The sequence below is a fragment of the Habropoda laboriosa genome, unplaced genomic scaffold (assembly GCF_001263275.1).
Source record: "Habropoda laboriosa isolate 0110345459 unplaced genomic scaffold, ASM126327v1 scaffold126, whole genome shotgun sequence".
Classification (NCBI taxonomy): Eukaryota; Metazoa; Arthropoda; class Insecta; order Hymenoptera; family Apidae; genus Habropoda; species Habropoda laboriosa.
The window spans coordinates 1,413,638-1,432,711 of NW_017100288.1; the positions used below are offsets into that span (position 1 = coordinate 1,413,638).

The following is a 19,074-nucleotide window of genomic DNA, read 5'->3' on the forward strand; positions in this document are numbered from 1 at the left end:
CCCGCCAATCTTACTTTCATTCTTTGGTTAGAGTTTACACTTGGAAAAAATTTGTTGTTCTTTTTTACGAAGAATTCGAAACACTCAGACAGTGCGTTCGCAACGGAGTTTCACGCACTGTTTATGCATATTTTGCATTGTCTAGAGTACCTCTCGACGAATAACTTATCTTTGCCAAATATTAACACTGTCAACAACATTGATATTGTTTTCGAGATAGGATCGGTCTAAAGGAATGTGATGCAACTGCTTTTGAACTCTAATCGTGTTGCATTATTCAAAATGAAATTAGCACGAAGGAAATAATTAATTCGAAACAGGTAATAATCGTTAGGTAAAATATTTTTAAATATAATTTTGGGCCATACTTCGAGAAAGGTTAATGCTAGAAAAAAATTCTGAAGTAAAATTTGATACTGTAAAAGAACATTCTTCGATATAACAAATTCTTTCATAAATCTCTTCTTAAATGATAATTCAACGGGATTTATAAATAAAAATCACACGGGAATATATTTAGAAATAGATATTTTGTTATACATTTAAAATCAAAACAAATATAAAAAATGTTTAAAAAATTACATTGAATACACAGATAAATATATAATGAATAAAAAGAAGAACTTAAAAGTGTTATTTACTTAAAATTTCACACACAGATAGAAATAAATAGTTTCTTATCTAACAGAAAGTATTGCTTTATTTATTTTTTTAATTACAGAGTTATGGTACTCTGATTTTTCTATTTTTTTTTATAAAAAATATATTTAAATAGAAAAGTAATTTTATTTCTTTTTAATAATTTAATAACTATTTTTTCAATAATTTCACATTTTGTTCATTTAAAGTTTAATGAACTATACTAATTAAATATTATTCAATATTTTGGGCATGCTTTTTTCTATGTCTCTGTTTAAATCGAAAAAGGTTGTACTATTTCGTTTAACACCCAAGGCACGTAAATCGCGAAATGATGAGCATTAGTAAAGACAGTTATTAGGTTTAGTAAGTACCTAAATGTTTAATAACAAAATTTCAAGCCTGTTACAAGACGCTTCCGGTAAATATTTATTTTACATACCACATAAGGATAACGTGTTTTCTATCAGAAGAAACTTAGTATAAAAATATAATATAGATTACTATAATACATACGTGTATTAAATAACCTTTAGCCGAGCGAAATGTAATCCCCGTCAAGCTCAATATTTCTGTACATTATTAACAGAACTACATTTCTGAGGATAATTACAAACTAACAAAACCTTTAAAACTGTTCTTTGTTATATACGTTCTGCATTCACAGAACATTTTATCATTGTGTCAGTCGTATTACGACATAATAATTGCTCATTCAGAATCGAAATAGTCGCTTACGCATAATTAGTTAATATTCGTTGGGGTGATATCTACGCATCAACGTTTTGCATAATTTACTTGTAATTAATAAATTGTAATTAATCAAACAATGTCTATGATATTTCCCATCATGATTCGTGCATATCTTCTTGTGTTTCATTTTCAACTTCATCGTTACATATATACGTCGAATCTGAAGTATTTGGACCTGAAACAAAATACATTTGTGAATATGTATTAATACATTTTGTTTACTCCATGTAGCATAAAATGCAGAATATTTTTTCTTTTAAGATTGATAGAACCATATTTTTTGCATTATTTACATGTGTTTGAAGACAGCATTATTTGTTATTCCCTTGAAACATAATTCTTAAAATATATGTACTGTAATACTTGTGTGGCAAATATACAGAAAAATGTTGCTCTCTTCCAAAATCATATTGTATAATAAAAATAGATGTTGCAATCTATTCTAGTGTCCATAAATATATTTAATATTCAACAACCACTGATTACTTATGTAATTTTGTTAAATAATTAATTAAGTGAAAGCAACTGAATTCAAACATATACTACTGTTAGGGGGAGGTATAGGGCAAGCCGTAAATTCGATCGAACGTTAAGCAGATTTCAAGCATAGATACGTATTGAGATAGAACTTAAGACCATATATGGTGTTTTAATTTTGGATTAGAAATTTAAAAACATATATAATATAATTAATAGAAGAAATTTGGAATTCAGACATTTTTGATACTAATATTTGATGTTCTGTTATTTTAAATTCTTATCCTAGAGCTTAAAATATATTGTAAATTCTGTTAAATTACAACTCTTTTTATACCTCTTCTAGTAGCGGTACGTGCATTTATTACTGCTCATTATAAAATTTGCTGTATGATTTTGAGAATTAAGAACATAAAAAAAAGCGATATATTATAATCTAATAATAGTAGTAGGTGTTAGTGTTTTTTATTGCATTATAATAACAGTATTGTTGACTATAGCACCTTACATGCATTTGTCATGCAAAAGTCCAAGGCATACTTATACATATTGTATTTGTGCAATATGCTGCAGAAGGACCTTTTTTAGTAGGCAAGCTTCATCAGCTTTTGTGTAACACACAAACTATAATATGAAACTCATGAATACTTTAACCATTGGTAAAGCATAAAAATCAAATAAGAAAACCAATAATAAAACCAAGATAAAAATGGGTAATTAGGAATGGAGTTCTTGTTGGAATAAAATTAAGCAGAATAAATGAAAAATGTAAGAGAAATATGATCAACTGAAATTAATATAAATGAAAGAATATGTAATTCGATAATCAATTTAATTGTTCAATATTTTTTTTATTTCATCAATGATATTAATTAAAAAAAATCCAAAATATAGTATTGAAAATTATTAATTTTGATACAAAAACAGGATACTTATAAAACTTACAAAATTTGAGACATTTAAATTAAGCAATTTTTTTTCAAATAATGGCGCTATTCAATCTTTGAATAGCGGAAAATCCTCCCATTGTCTATTTTCCAATTACATATAATAAATAAATATTTTTGATAACTTCAAATCTTTATTTTAAATTTTATAACAATTTTCGGAAGTATTAAACTGATTATCGCTTGAAATGAAAAAAAAAAATGAAATCATGAAAATAAATTATATACCAGGTTTACAGCACACTATCAGGGAAGGCCCAGTGATGCGTTTTATAAATGCGTTGATTCAGCTTGCCCATTATTCATAGAATCTACATACTTGTCTGCAAGAAAGATGGATGCATATTACACAAAATTAACTTTACATAGATTCCACATTAGGCCATGTAAAATACTGTATAACACTGCATAAAAAATGTAATTTTTCCAACATAGGGCTTACTATTTACATATATAATTTAAACTTCGTTTTTCGAACTATATTATAAAACAAAATAAAGAAACGAAGGTATAAATTTACATTAACGAGTGATAAAATATTTTAGAAATGAAGCTTAAAACTTAACTGAAGCTTAATCTTAATAGTAAACCCTTTTCACAGCATTTAAAATGTTTTTAATCCAGCTACATACCTTTCAAACATATCATTTTTCTATGTTTGTTTAACTGACTACTGACATTATATAGATGGTACTAACATTTTTTTAACACATTAAGTGCCATAATATTGGTAACTAAATAGACTAAAGAGGAAAATGTGCTTTTTTATCAGTTATATAACAAAGCTGTCACTTTTCTAAAAATTATCTTTAAATTAATACTTTATGCAAACATGAATTGAGAAGAAAGATTTATTAACATGTTATGTTTCACTAAAAAATTCAAATCATCAAAGGATCAATTAAATTGTGAAAATGTCAAATTTAACAAGTTAAGCGCCTTTAATTGCTAAAAGAAAAACGGGAAAACAAAGGGACAACTTTGTATGATTACCCCTTCATTTATTACAAAATACACTTTCTATTGAAGGAAATATTTTTGTTATTACCTAAATAAAATGCTCCTAAATTCTTTTATTAGATAAGGTGTACAACAAGTTTTATAATTATATTGTCTTTATTAAAAAACTTTTGGCGCTTAACGTGTTAAAAAAATTGAGTTGTAACATTTCCTTACTTTTTGTTTCAAAATATGTCCATTTAACTCCAAACTTGAGAACAATTCATGCACTGTGCAAAAATAATAATATTTTAATTACATCAAAATTATTACTTTATTTTCCTGTTTATTCACAATCTAAAAGATTAATATAACTATCTGAGACAGTTTTTAATAGAAATTAATTATATGCAACGTTTTCCTCTATCGAATATAGATAATAAATGGGTAACAAAAATAGTTTTAATCTTATGACATGATATTAAAAAATCATTAACAATTAGTAAATTATTTGGTCAATAACTTGTACATCTAGTGGCTAATACACTACAAGCGATAATGCGTTATTTCCTTGTAGAAAATATCTTCAGTATTCTTACAAAAAGTTCTCCCAATACAAGGCAATGAAAAACTTGTCAAAAAAATTATAAAACTTGTACCAACTTATGTATACGTACATATACATCAAACGTTAAGCTGATTAGTAGCGATTTTCATACAAACATGCAAAAAAAGAATGCCAAGACAAAAACAATTTTTTTTCATATACTTGCACACTGTTTCACTTACCTGCGATCATGAGATCGACTAGAGCTTTGTCTTTTTCTATATATAATGCTGTTAAGAAGAAAAACAGGCTTCCAATGACCTCCACAAACATCGTTAAAAACAACGCATATTGCAAGCTACGAAATTCCAGGAAAGTATCGCTAATTTCGTGTGGCACCTGATTCGTTCCACTACCTATACTCAAGTTTGGAAGAAGAACCGTTTTCAGTCCTTCTGATAACTAAAATCAATTAATATATTGGTTAAAAATTAACCAATAAAATATGATTATTCATGAATATATTCTTCAGTAAATATATGCGGATATTTACCAAACCAATAAGGTAAGGACTTCCTGCATCTCCAAAAGCATGGGCAATTAGTATCTGGAAAGCTTCTGCAGTAGACCTCCTTGTGGGTATTACTACATACTATAACATTTTAATGTGAGAAAACATCTGCAGTTGTAAAAGATTGAAAACTTGCAACAAACGTACCAACAATATATCTGCTACAATAGACCAATTTACATTTAATGATAACTGTCCAAAAAATATTAATGTGTAACATAACACAGAATTTGTATTGGCAGTTATAGTTGCAAAGAATAATAGTGGTACACTAATCAGAAGTCCTGCAGCACATATTAAAGGATCAGCTCGTTTCCATCGTACTCTTAACTTCTGAGCCAAGTATGAACCCAGTGGTACACCTATTAAACCAGCTGCCATTCCTATTAATCCAAATTTGTATGCTACACTGAAATATTTGAAATAGTCACAACAGTCAAAATTTGTGTGAATGAAGTAGCTAATGTTACATAAATAAAAGACCCAAAAGAAACATACTCATCTGCATCAACTTTATGTGCATTAGAATGTAATGCAAATCCTAATTGTAAAAATGTTGGAGCCCACCAAGCTAATGCACCAGTAACAAATGCTACACATGTGAATCCAGCAGTTGAGAGCATAAAACTTGGACTAGAAAATATAGAAGTAATGTGCAATGTACACAACCATAAATACACAGGTACTATTACATTCATTTATTTTATCAATATTTACTTTAATATTTACTTTTTTAATAATGCTTTGACATCATTTGACCATTTAGTATTTGTTAAGTAAACACCACCTTCTCTTTCTCCCCTAATAGGATCTCTTACTACTGTAAGTAATAAAATAATTGCTACTATGCCTAATAATGGAGTAATACGTAAACCCCATTGCCATGCACCAGTGGCTCTTGATGTCTCACCACCTGTTATATATCCTAAGCCACTATAAATTAAATATATCTTTAAGTTTATATTAAAATTACTTCTTATGTTGAAATTAAGACTTAATGCAACATTAATATTCATAAAATTTTAATTTACCTTCCAACTGGTATTGCAAAATAGAACATTGCAAGCATTTTAGAACGCATATCTTTAACAAATAAGTCACTTATTATTGTTGGAGCAATTGTGGAGTAACTAGCTTCACCTATTCCAACAAGAGCTCTGAATAAGAGAAACGTGTTAAATGTCTGAAATAAGTTTATTTCATAAATTATAAAAATATTTATTCTATGAAATATAACTAATGTACTTTGTCATTTAATTAAAAACTACAATAAATTCCTAATGTATTAGCACTGTACATCCTAAAACTGCCCAATGATTATAAATTATAAATTGTAAACCTGCCTTCATGAACGAGCCAATAAATGTTGTCAAACACCACAAAAATACACCACAACTCATTAAAATTTTCCTGTTATAACGATCTCCTAAGTACCCAAACAATGGTGCAAACACCATGTAACTTAATATAAATGCAGTCTGAAGTAACCCAGACTGATCATTTCTCATGTTAAAATCATTTTTTATGTCTGTCAACACTCCTGCAACAGTTACACACAAACTTTACAAATCTTCATTAATTCAATTTAATACAAAAATTTTACAGCATGAAACATCTTTACGACTAAACTGCTAATGTGTATGCAATTATAACATATCAAAATATGTAAACTACATGAGATTAATGTTATTGTTTACATATTTCAAGAGATCCTAACATTTTCATGTTATAATCGGATAAACATCCGCAATCTACGATATTCAAATGAAATACTGCACACCAGCAATTGTAAAACGGTCCATATAGTTTATGAGATTTACGAAACACAACACTCCCACTGCAAGCCAGTCACTTTTGCTAACTAATCTCATATCGGAAAGCATTTTGCCGTTTATTCGTTGCTCTTTAGAAGTGTTTTGAGCGTTTTCTGCGTTCACCATATGATATTCGTACGTCGATGCATTTGTAATAATTCCCTCATCGGCCATGACTTGAAAACTTCGTATCGGTGCCAATTGTTATTTACATTGACACGAATTCGTTCTTTTTATCAAAATATTTTAACCGTCTTGTATCATGGCATAACCTTTAAACGTACACCACTCTTCGATACAACATATTTTCACACACTGCACTAATATCACCAGCATGCCGATATATTTCTGCAATTCAACTTTGAAACCGGACCACGATAATATGTAAAGTGTATGTTTAAATCATATTCTATAAGTGGATATCACTTACATGACAACGTCACAGCATCATGCATTGTGTATACGTCATGTATATGCAAGTTCGACAACCGTTGAAAGCCAACATTTCAATACTAGTTACGATTACTCGACAATATTCCATATTTTATTGAACATAGTACAGAAGCGTATTACACAAATCTTTATAATTTGCAATACCTCTGCCTAATGAGATAATTTTGATTTACGCATAGTTTATCTTCCAATAAATAAAAATGTAGGAATATTTTTAAATACTTATATGACAGACTGGTGACACTGAAATATTATCGTTATTATTACATAATATTTGATGGACCATATGACTTTTGATGTTAATGTGTAATTTAATATTCGTTCCATATGTGAAAAACAAGTGTGTTAATAGAGTTTTTAAGATGTTAATGTTTACTAACCTGCAACTTCACTTTCTAATGCAGTGATGTGCATTTCCACATGTAACAGCGATTGTCATTTTGTGTGCTCGATAAAAAATCACTCACAAAATTTCTAGTTTATTGTTATAAATTTGAATGCAAACTATGTTTAAAGTTACGTATTTAATTATAATACATTATTTGTAAGTGTACATTGAATAGAGACACTGAAATTGTGGCATATTTCAAGATTTATATATTTGTAAGGTAAACCGAGATTAAAGTATTTCATAAGTGCATAGATTGAAATTTTTTAAATATTTGTGCTGGAGTGTACAACAAATGTATAAATTTGTGTATAATGTAAAATAAAAGTACTACATAAATGACAAGAATAAAAACTATTTCTCTTCAAAGCAAGAATGTAGCCTTTATTTTAAAAGATACCTTCCTAATTAACTTTTACTTTTAAAATACAATTATTATATACAAGTATACAATACTGTAATTATCATGAATCACATTTAATTTTCCACCTGTGACAAGCACAGTTATCATGAAGAAACATATTTCCTTAAATGTGATTCATTGATAGCAGTTGTTTAATTCTTTAGGTAAAAATATATTTAGATGAAGCAAGCTATTTCAATCACATATCTCATTAATTGTATCATTTACAGGCATAATAAATGATTGTTATTCTTCATCTAGATGAGATAACTTAATGATTGTTACTGCCTTAGAAGTTAATATTATTCAATGAGCAGAAGGTATAAATGGTTTAAAACAATAATGCAGAAGAATTCATAATAACATATATTCTATGTAACACAATACTTACATAGGTATATCTATGTATATATTTTTTAACGTCGTCGTCGTCGATCGATCAACTACTTTCTACCATTTATATTGATTTTTATATATAATAACAATGATCTCAAAAAGCTTATACAATATTCGGCTAGCGTATGGATAGCTTGAGATTTCTTATTTGTCGTAAAATATTTATGTTTTTTATAGTACACAGTAGATTCATCTCTTGAACCTTACAACGTCTTAATTCCTTCTTTTTTTTTTTAATTTTCTTGTACTGTACTTATATCTATGTTGCAAATATATTTTCACTGTCTTCACTGCATTATGTTTGATACAATATAAATACAGTTTTAAATATAGATTTCGCGTTTAAGATGAAGCGCACTTTTAACGCACCTATGCCGGTTCTTACAATCGTTTCATTTGCGAGATAATCTATGTCGATACGTTTTCTACATACGCATTAAGATTTAGTGGTACAGTCCTTACAACCAATCGGTTGGTTTGACAGTTGAATTTTTTTTTTTTCGGTGTTGGAATAATTGTATCTAAGTAACGTCCTTTTTTATCAGTTTTTTTTACAAAGTGGGTCACAAACTGAAGAAACACGAAATATATAATCATTGCGATCGATTAACGAGGATCAATTTCGTTAACGTAGCCGAAGTATCAAACATGACGTTCGATTGTAAAATCGATTAAACACGCCATCTAATACTTTACGAACAATGGTCGAAAAAATCGAACTTCGCAGTACTGCGTGTCTACAGTATCGCGTGTCGCTAAATTGTAATTAGAAGTTTGATTATACCCTGTCACATAATTGTATGTTCGAAATGTCAATGAAAACGAAGATAGCGAAAGGAAGCGAGCGAGCAAGTGAAAGACGGACAACAGCGGCGATTTCCCCGTTTGTCCGTTCAATTCAATACGAAACTGGTAACATGTAATTATTACATAACGTATGTCGGTAATAAAAAGTATTACAAATTGGAATACATTATGGCTGACGTTCAAGTATTTGACAATTTTCTTCATCCATCTGGTGGTGATATTACATCACTATTGCGTAACGCGTGCGTGTGCCTCCAATAAATACACGTGAATCTGCAAAATAACGGAACGACCGTCCCCATTATACGCAGGCCCACGAATGAATGGTTACTGAATAGAGGTAATGACGACGTTAACGATTAAGTCACCGAATGTATGAAATGTAACTCGCTTTCTATGCTCGCGATTGCCTCGATAACCACACGTTTCGCGGTAATTGCAAAAATAATCGAAAAAAAAAACGTCTTCTGCCTGATGTTTTCCAGTGCGTGCGCGCGCAAATTATTCTGTGATTTAGGGTTAGGCCTGTTACTGCAAGAAAAATATTGCATTATCGGAACGGACGCGTTCGCGACGTTCCGCTGTCTTACAATTCGCCGACAGCGCAATATTATCGACGGAGACACACGGTGCAATCTGTGCTTTAGCCCGGGCGACAAAAACGATTCGTCGAACAATGCATGCCGTAGGTGTTCCAGCGAGCATGAAAGGCCGTTTCGCGCGATGCGATTTAGCGACGCCACTGCTCCACTGTTCTCCCTCCGTCCTTTGTGCTAGACTTTGTTGACACGCATCGAAAAGAGGGCGCGTATAAAAACACAGGACACCTATTGCTATTAATGTATTGCAAATACGGGTTTTAACCCTTGTGTCGTTCGATTGGTCGACTTTTGTAGCGATGATAATTCGTTATTGCAACAAATATATTACGTTACATCCGTATCTCGCTGTTCGAACAATTCACGAATTATCTTCTTTTTTTTTCTTCTTCTAATTGGACAACCGTGTGTAGAGAAAATTTCTTAAAAATGGCTTCGCGTTAAATATTTGTACAATAGTATTGATAGTGGTATTCAAAAAATCGTCGTTACGACGATCGTGTACGCCACCTTTCTCTCTCTATACATATACATATATGTATATACATACATATATGTATATGCATATACAGTCGTCTCGAATATTTTGACAAAAACCATGGGTGTCGGTATGTCAGCGAGCAGTGACTCTCAAAAAGGAGAACGTGAGCGCACAAGTCATTTTCGACAATGTACTTTCTACGTTGTTATCTACGATCCGCTCAGCTGATCACAACGAATGTGTCGGATCGAATCGAGTTATATGAGCATTCAGTATCGGATCGATGTTTCTTCGGTATTTAATGAAAATCGTGAAATTCACCATGGAAACGCGGTCTCGATCGTTTCGAACGAGCATAATGTTGCTACAGTGACAATCGTCCGTTTCGAGAGTTTTGCGCATACGCCCAGTTTTCGATACCCGATAATCCGATCCTGATATGCTTTATTATCTAATCCCGCGTGTGCAACGTCGGGACAAAAACAATCCCGTGGACACAGCGCGAAGATAAAACAGTCTTTGCGTAAAAGAAGTCTTCGTAATGCGTGGCGCGCGTCGATGTCACGTATCTTAATATTCATTACTTAATAAAACAAATGAAACTCGCCGCAATTTATTATCTAATTAGTAACACGTCAGTGACGTGCACTCAAATAATATGTTTCCTTGGAACGAACCAAGTTTTCTTTTTGGTCTTCGACGCACGAAGAACGCGGATAAAAGGTTCTCAAATAACACCTTTCAAAACATCATACATTCTGAAACAACATAACGTATACATATACGGTAGCACATCAGAAACAATTTGAAATTATTTTCTTTAACGCTGTAGATATGAAAAAATGTATAAGTCAATAATTTAAATTATATATTAACTATAATAAAATCGATATATTTCGCTCTAAAATTACATTTTAGAGGAATTGCTGTAACTAAAAAGGTACTCAATTTTTTATTATTGGGGAAGAATAACGGCACTCTTGTTACCTAACCCACTGGATGGAGATGGATAGAGGATGTCACTGTAACGTTAAAGGGAGAAGCAGATGAGACGATTGAATTTGTAACAAGTGGCAGCTTCTGCCTGAGCAACATAATATTATGACACGATGTTATATATTTAATACTTTACCAAAGTATACATAATTTTTTATCTAGTTAATACTCTTATTAAAAAAATTTTTGTTGGAAACCGGACAAGAAATATGTAGAGCGATTAATATAAGTATGTTTTAGTAAAATTTTCATGGATCACAACAAGAGACTTGACCTGAATTGAATCACAATTACATATACGTAAGAATACTCAGTAAGGAAAGAAGATTTTAGTCCTTAGTGTCTGAATCAGAAGAAAGTCGAACGTCGCACGAACACAGACTCTGAAATGGAAAGCGAGACAGTCATGAATAATATATTTGGAAGATAGCGGTTAAGCTGGAATTATTAGGTGGTTGCTCTATTGATACAGGATCGACAGAAGTCGTTCAAAATAATTAAACTACAATGAATATTCAAATTGGTTCTTTTTAATACTCACTTTTGTATCGAAATATATTTATTTTAAAATACTAAATTTTTAATTTGTCAAAATTCATTATAATTCAAATTGGTTCTTTTTAATACTCACTTTTGTATCGAAATATATTTATTTTAAAATACTAAATTTTTAATTTGTCAAAATTCATAATAATTAATGAATTTGTTTTTAAAGAAATTTTCATTCTATGTAGTATACTCTTCTTAAAAATAAAAAACGTCAATAATCCTGATTATTCCTTAAAAATCAATTGTTATTTATTCCAAAAAAATTACTGAACTTTCACTTCGAACATTTCTCATGTCTTCAACGGTAAATGAAACAGTGAAGTTTGCCATTTCTGAAGGATTACCGTGTATACGTCATCAGTGCTACCAGCGACATAATCGTATTCTCATTACCATCGATTACGTGGTGCATGCGGCGAGAAATATTCGATCTACACCAATGATTATGTTTTTCTCTTCTAAGCATTATATCTCGATCCATATCACACTGCAGATTCTTACTTACAATACTAATAATATCCGAAATTTCGTTGCACCACTTCCTAATTTCTCTCTTTAAATATAACGATATTGCTAATAGTTAATGTAACTACTTTATCGATACTGCACTACGTGTCAAAAACTTTTTACCGTCAGTAGGAAGATGGTGTTCAAAATTTCGTTAATAACACGTTTTTACAATAGTGTAGGTGTGTATATTAACAGCGACATTGTATGGGTAAAAGACTCTGAATCGTTAGGTGCGAACAAAGAGTGTTTGGAACCGAATGAAAAGGACTGGGCGGATGTTTCGGTTAAGTGTTCGGTTATATGTGAATTCTTACGTGGAAGACACGAATAATGTGTGTGTATACAGTGTGTATGATAAAAGAGTGAAACAAGTGTGAGATTAGTTGTACGGAAACAGATTAAGAAAAAGTGTCATAGAGAAAGAGAGAGACAGAGAAAGAATAATAGCTATTTTAGAGAGTATTCAATTTTTACACTGTTTAAATATATATATATTTTTAGTTAAATGGAGTTTATTGTTAATTGCGCTAATCAACCTAACATTCCTACAATATTGTGACGCGTTCGACGGAATATTAAATATACTCGCGACAAGTAATTAAGAGCACCATTTTCAGCAAGCACAAACTAATGAAACTTCAATGGACTGTCATTGATCGATTAGGGGCACTGTACTCTCTGATATTGACCTGTTCGAATCTGTGTAGTTTGTGCTCGTAGAAAATTCATCGAAGCTGTCTTTCATCGTTAAGCACTTTTCATTATGCTTCCCTCTTTTTTTCTCTTTTATCATTTGTTTGTACAATATGTAACGTACAATAAAATAACCTCAAATTTTATTTAAGTTTTACAATATTAGTCGAGTAAAGTATATATGTATATATACATAAATTTTTAATAAATTCGCTAGTAATAGCTAGTAAAAATGAAAAATTCATGGAGTTAAATCATTTCTTCGAGAAGAACTTTACAGGTCTTAATGTTTTTTTTTTTGTTCTAGTGTATTCATTAATACTAGCCTAACATCGTACATATCGATCGTGCTTAGGATATAGAATGGTCGTAGGACAGAATCGTTTTAGAAATTCGATCGATCAAGGGTCGACGCCTTTCAATTTCGAACAAGATTTCCACAAAGTGGTTCGAAAAGTTTTATTTGGGCGGGTGAATATCCGAAGCTGCGATTATGTCCCATTATGGCACGAATATTAATACGTCTACGCATTCAACGACAAAAATTCCCCCTACACGTAAACTCGTACCTTTTATCATCCTGATAAATGATATATATGTATATACAGATACGTATACTTTTTGAGCAACGAAATAAATATTATGCAGTACACGATTGAAAGACCTTTGTCAGTCGAAAGAAAAGTCAACGATATTCTAACCACTAAATTATCTACATTACTATCACAATTGAATATTAAATGTAATAATACATACACTACGCATTTAGATACACCGTCCCTTTTATTGCCGATATAGAAAAAAAAAAGTAAATTATCTAATAAATAAAAATATATAGAGGATAAAGTATTGATTAGAAATAAAATTTGTCAATACCTCACGTATTGCAAAATTATATGCGTTGATTATTAAAACCTAATAGCACAATAATTCGTGTATTATTAAATTATACGTATCATTTTATGTTTCTTAATTTATCACTAAATTTATTACTTATTCATTACTCGTTAAAAGTATATAAGTGAATAAGAGAAAAAAATTTCAAACACGATTAAAAATTTGGAACGATAAACACTATAACCTAATTTCTCCATGTCATAAATATACATGGTAGTTTGATAAATTATACTATACGATTTTCCCCCCCTTTTTATCTTTTTTTACTTACGCTCTCGATGCATAAACATACGCATATCGCGATTTATTTAAACAAACCTGATAATTTTGTTTTTCCGTCTTTGTCCATAGTGTGTGAACGTACGTACGTATCGTGCGCTGGCAAATATTTATGTGTATGTCAACGAACGAAAGAAATCAAGAACTTAAATGACGTAAACAAACAATGTCGTACCGACAAGATGAATTAACAAGTTGATACGGCTTTTTTTAGACAGGTTTATTACTATAGGGAGTCCGACGATAAAATTTACACTCAAATGTAACCTCAACGCTTCTCTTCTTCTATTATAATTCATTTTTTAGTCGATATTATTATATACGTTCGAATAATTCGAGTGTCATGTAATGTGACATAACCACAGCAGTTTCTCTATATTTAACCTACGTTTGCGTTTCCCTTTCTTTTTTTATTTCCTTTTTTTTTCCTAAATTCTCGATAAATAGAAGCGTCTGCAGCGATATACGGATAAAAAGATTTGACAAGAGTCGCTGGTTGCACGGTGTGTGCAAGCCGGCCGGATCTTCTGGTCAGCTCAATATGTCTTCGATAGCTCGATAACCGCGATCCATCGATAGCGCATATTGATGCGCCGCGGAGTATTGCGTAATACTAACAAGTCCCCTACAACGCCATTGATAATAAGGGTCTCGTGTATCATTTTCCATCCATCTTTTTTTTTTTCTTTTCTTTCGTACTTTTCTTTTTCAAACAATCACGAAAACCTGTTACACTGTTAATGACACTAATAATTAATAACTTCTTTTTTTCTTTCCATTCAAGAATGATGATAATGATGATGACGATGATAATAATAATAATAATCAATAAAAATTAATAAGCGACCAGCGGCAAAAGGATTCCGCCTCTAATTGATTCGACATCAATTTATAAATTACGCCTCGCCTTCTGCCCGCGTCGGTCGCATCGGTTCGCGACGATTTTATAAACAGGTACATGCAATGAATTTCGTCGCTTTTACGAAGATGTCTCGCCGCTTGAGACCCGGCGTGCGCGCGCGTCTGTGTACATGTATGCGTATGTATACGAAGTGTGACATGTATGTATGCATGTGTGTGTATATTTGTCTAGCTGTCTGTTTGGTGTGTATGAACGGCGCCCCCGGTCGACCGCACGATCAAAAATTGCATTTCATTAAATCGATATGAGATCGTTTTGGTATGATAGTCCCGGCCATTTAATTTATCAGCGACGTGTTGTTTATCTTTTTTCTTTCTTTCTTTTTTTTTTTATTCCCTTCCGAATCTCGGCGATCGTGCTGGGACACGGAGCCCTGGATTGATTATCCGGGGCGATCGCTGTCTCTCTGGTGTCGTTCAATATAGGATTTTGATCGCCCCTAATTGGCTCGCTTGTCGAATCGATCGAATGTTCGGTTAATACGCGCGCGGACTATGCTCGGCTATCGCGGCCGTACAGTGTTGCCAACTTCGGCGGGCAAACTTTTGCGCGCGGCCGTTTCGGGTGGTCGTTGCGCGGCGAGTTTTTTCTAACGATACATGCACATCGACACACTCCGTGGGTGAGATTTATCGTATCGCGTGAAGAAAATCTAACGGTCGCAACGGTTCGATCGATCGATTATTTTTTTTTGTTCGTTCTGGCAACACTGTAGACGCAAGAACGACGACGTTTTTCTTTTCTTTAATTATCTATATTGTCGTTGGAGGATAGTCGGCAGAAAATTATCGGGCCTAGATTTGTCCCCGGCGTTTGAACGTTTTCAGGCGACCTATTAAATGCGATTACATATATTTTACAATAATAACGAGCGAGTCTTCGACTCGATGCAACGAATTCGACTAAGTAATATTGACGTTTACTTCGCAAGAAGATACGTATGAAATATAGTTTCAGTGCCTATCGGTTGGCCATCTTGATCGAAGCGAGAAGGACGACCAATGAGACAGCCGGTGGCTGATACATCGAACAACCGGGGCGTCGATGAAATTAGACGGTTGGTGGCTAGGGGTTGGTGGTTGTCTCACCTTTTCTTCATCCGGACATGCACACGTTTCGCTTCTTCGATCAAAATCGCCCACCGTCGTTTTCCGTATGAAATAAACCTGAGGTATCTTTAAGTCTGTAAAGCTTCCGTTACGAATCTTTATAAGTTCTCGTTCTCTTTACCGTTCCCCCTCCGCGTTTAAACGTCTCTCTCTCTCACTCTCTCTCTCTCTCTCTCTCTCTCTTGCGCGTTAAATGTCCATTTCTTCTTAACAAACAAAAACAAAAAAAAATCCTTCCCCTTCGTCATTCTTTCTTCTATGTTTCTTTTCTTTTTTTTTTACGTTTTTCTTTTTCTTCGAATTTTTTACTTTAAGATAAAAGTACCAGAGAATATTTGGCATTTCAGATGGCACAATTGTTAAACCTTGTACTGTGATTTACCCACGTAGTGCCTGTATTTTGAATTCCCGCCAAAATTCTCTCTGCTTACGGCACCCCTCGCGAAAAGAAAAAGGATTCAGCGTCGATTTCTTTCTTTCTTTCTTTTTTCCTGAACTCGCTACATTTCTCTCCATTCAAAGGCATAACGGTAAAATCGTTTTTAAAATTTTTTTTTTGGTTTATTATTTTCTTCCTTTTATGGATGTTGCTCGTATATTATCTCAGACAATACTTTCCCATCCCTCCCCCTTTTACGGACACAAGAGAAATCAAAATTTCGTCTGACTCGTGCCGAATAATACTACTTAGTCGGTTGTACCATTGAAGATCGATCTGTTAAAAACTTCGTCTAAACATGTCAAAAAATTCCACGACACCGTGCATCTTGGATACACATCTCGAAGTATATATAAAAGGAAAGAACAATCGCAAGAACATAAGGATAGTTGCTACCCTCGTGACACGCTAAAAACATCGCTATCGCTGTTGCGTTCAATTCGAATAAAAGTTTCAACGTTCGAAACACGTTCTCTAATGTATACGGTGGCCAATTAAAAACCTAACGTTTCATCACATTTTTCGTCGTTAAAAATATACAAAAAGATATTCGTCGAACAATTTTTCACAAAAATTCTTTTCCAATTCAAATTAAAAAGAAAAAATATATGAACTCGTTTAATTTTCAACGACCAAAAATAATAACTAAGCGTTCTGTTTTTTTCTTTTTCCTGAAATCGCCCGGCATATAAATACGTACAACACTACTCTTCGTTCGAAATAAGAATAACCTCGTTTCCTAAAGCAGGGCTAGAAACCCCCACTTAACCGCCTACGTTTTTCTCCGTCTTACCCCCTGCTGCTACGCTCTCTGTCTACGCGCAGAACGGACGAGAATCGGTCCGAGAGCGAGGTTATTCTTATTTTGAACGTACAGTATACGATATGCAGGCGTTCACCAACCGCCATGTTCCTTTCACTGGTAGCATTATTCGGCGCTCCACTACGGTTTTTCCGGAAAAGTGCGCGTGCCGATTGTAACTGTACGGCCGAGAAACCATTTTCGGATTTGACAATTTTGACCTAAAAGAAGGAACCTATTTGGACGGCAATTACTTTCTATCCTATGTACGCTCACGGTCGTTTGTTCGTGCAAGCTTTCTTTCGACTCGCGACCTTCATTCTCTCCTATTCTTTTCACTTCTTCTCGTTTCACATTTTTCACCTCGCTTTTTAATTTTCTCTATTTTAAGTGTGTTTCACGACGAATCGTCCTCCGTTCGATTAACCCCTAACAAAATCCTCCACTGATATCCACTCGAATCGATTAAACGACTCTTAACGATGTATATGTATATCTCTGCTAGATTCTTGCGTTCGATCGAGCACAGTGACATCGAATAATACTTGTTTTTCTCTCCTTTCCTTTAACGCGTCCACGAAATCCGACGTTTCTTTTTTTTTCCGAAATTCGTTGAGATACTGTTGTTGCGCCGTTTTCGCTGCCAGCCAAAAACCGGTTCGAAGAAAACAAGGGAAAACAGATTCTCCGCTAAGTACGTAGAAGGAGGTATTTAAAAAAGGAGAAGATAAGAAGAATAAAGGAAATATCCTGTAAGCTAATCTATACAGTCCTCGTGACGACGATAGTGGATTATTGAAGCGACGCGTTCTCCAACGAAGAGAGAACTCTAAGCTGCACAGGTCGATTGAAATTCGATAAACACGATTGGAGATACGACACCGTCTTTGGTTCGGAAATACGCGCGATTCTATATGTCCTCTCGACGTGTGTACACGTGTGTCTCTGAGTGTGTGTGTGTGTGTTAGTATGTGACGAAAACAAAAGAAAACGTAACACCGTCAACGGTAACGATAAACATGTACGATATAATTGGTCTGATCTCGTGATCTTCTGTTCCTTTTCCCTCTCTCTTTTTTTCTCATTCTAATTTCGCGCGATTTTCCGCAAAAAATAACCTCTCAATTCACTCTTCTCCTCTCCCTCTATATTTTTTTTCCTGCCTTTATTTCTCGCAGCTTTTTCCTTCACTCGACGAATTTCTTAATCTCAAGTAATGTCATCGTGTTAAAACGAGCGTATATATACATATAGATTTCAATATCAATGCACAATTTGAGATTGATTACGAATTGATAAAATTATACGAACAAACAACGAAGATAAAATGGCGCGGCTAACGGAAACGAGCCGGCGTTCTTTTTTTTTTTTTTTAAATTGTACTAGAAAGACGAGCATCGGTGAACGCGATGGAAGTTAGCAAAGTATAGTCTCCCTCTCGCGAATACGAAGAAACGAGAGAAAAAGAAAACTGAACGAACTGGTTCCTATATTACGTTGTGTATACCTAGAGTCTTTGAAATACCCTTCGAATTTTTCCATTTCCGCGTTCGTTCGAAAACAAAACGTGCTTCACACGTCGTTCAAACGAAACGAACAATAATTACAACGATAATAATAATAATAATAATAATAATATTAACAATAATGAAAAATAAAGAATC

At 32.9% G+C, this 19,074-nt stretch overlaps 1 protein-coding gene across 1 annotated transcript; it reads right to left on the reverse strand.

The window, feature by feature from the left end:
• Positions 1-1,180: 1,180 nt before the first annotated feature.
• LOC108573744 (protein spinster) lies at positions 1,181-7,127 on the reverse strand. Its single transcript, XM_017936221.1, has 9 exons — positions 6,654-7,127; positions 6,217-6,413; positions 5,905-6,056; positions 5,603-5,806; positions 5,372-5,506; positions 5,021-5,282; positions 4,856-4,954; positions 4,545-4,764; positions 1,181-1,567 (listed from the first exon to the last, which is right to left on the reverse strand). The coding sequence occupies exons 1-9, from the start codon at positions 6,859-6,861 to the stop codon at positions 1,488-1,490; spliced, it is 1,557 nt and encodes a 518-aa protein (XP_017791710.1). The 5' UTR covers positions 6,862-7,127; the 3' UTR covers positions 1,181-1,487.
• Positions 7,128-19,074: the final 11,947 nt, after the last annotated feature.

Excerpts from the sequence above, each read along its gene's own strand:
- LOC108573744 (XM_017936221.1), bottom strand. The coding sequence starts at position 6,861 with ATGGCCGATGAGGGAATTATTACAAATGCATCGACGTACGAATATCAT. Across the intron at positions 6,414-6,653 it reads GGACCGTTTTACAATTGCTG|GAGTGTTGACAGACATAAAA; the intron begins GTGTGCAGTATT and ends TAACTGTTGCAG. Across the intron at positions 4,765-4,855 it reads GTCCTTACCTTATTGGTTTG|TTATCAGAAGGACTGAAAAC; the intron begins GTAAATATCCGC and ends AATTGATTTTAG.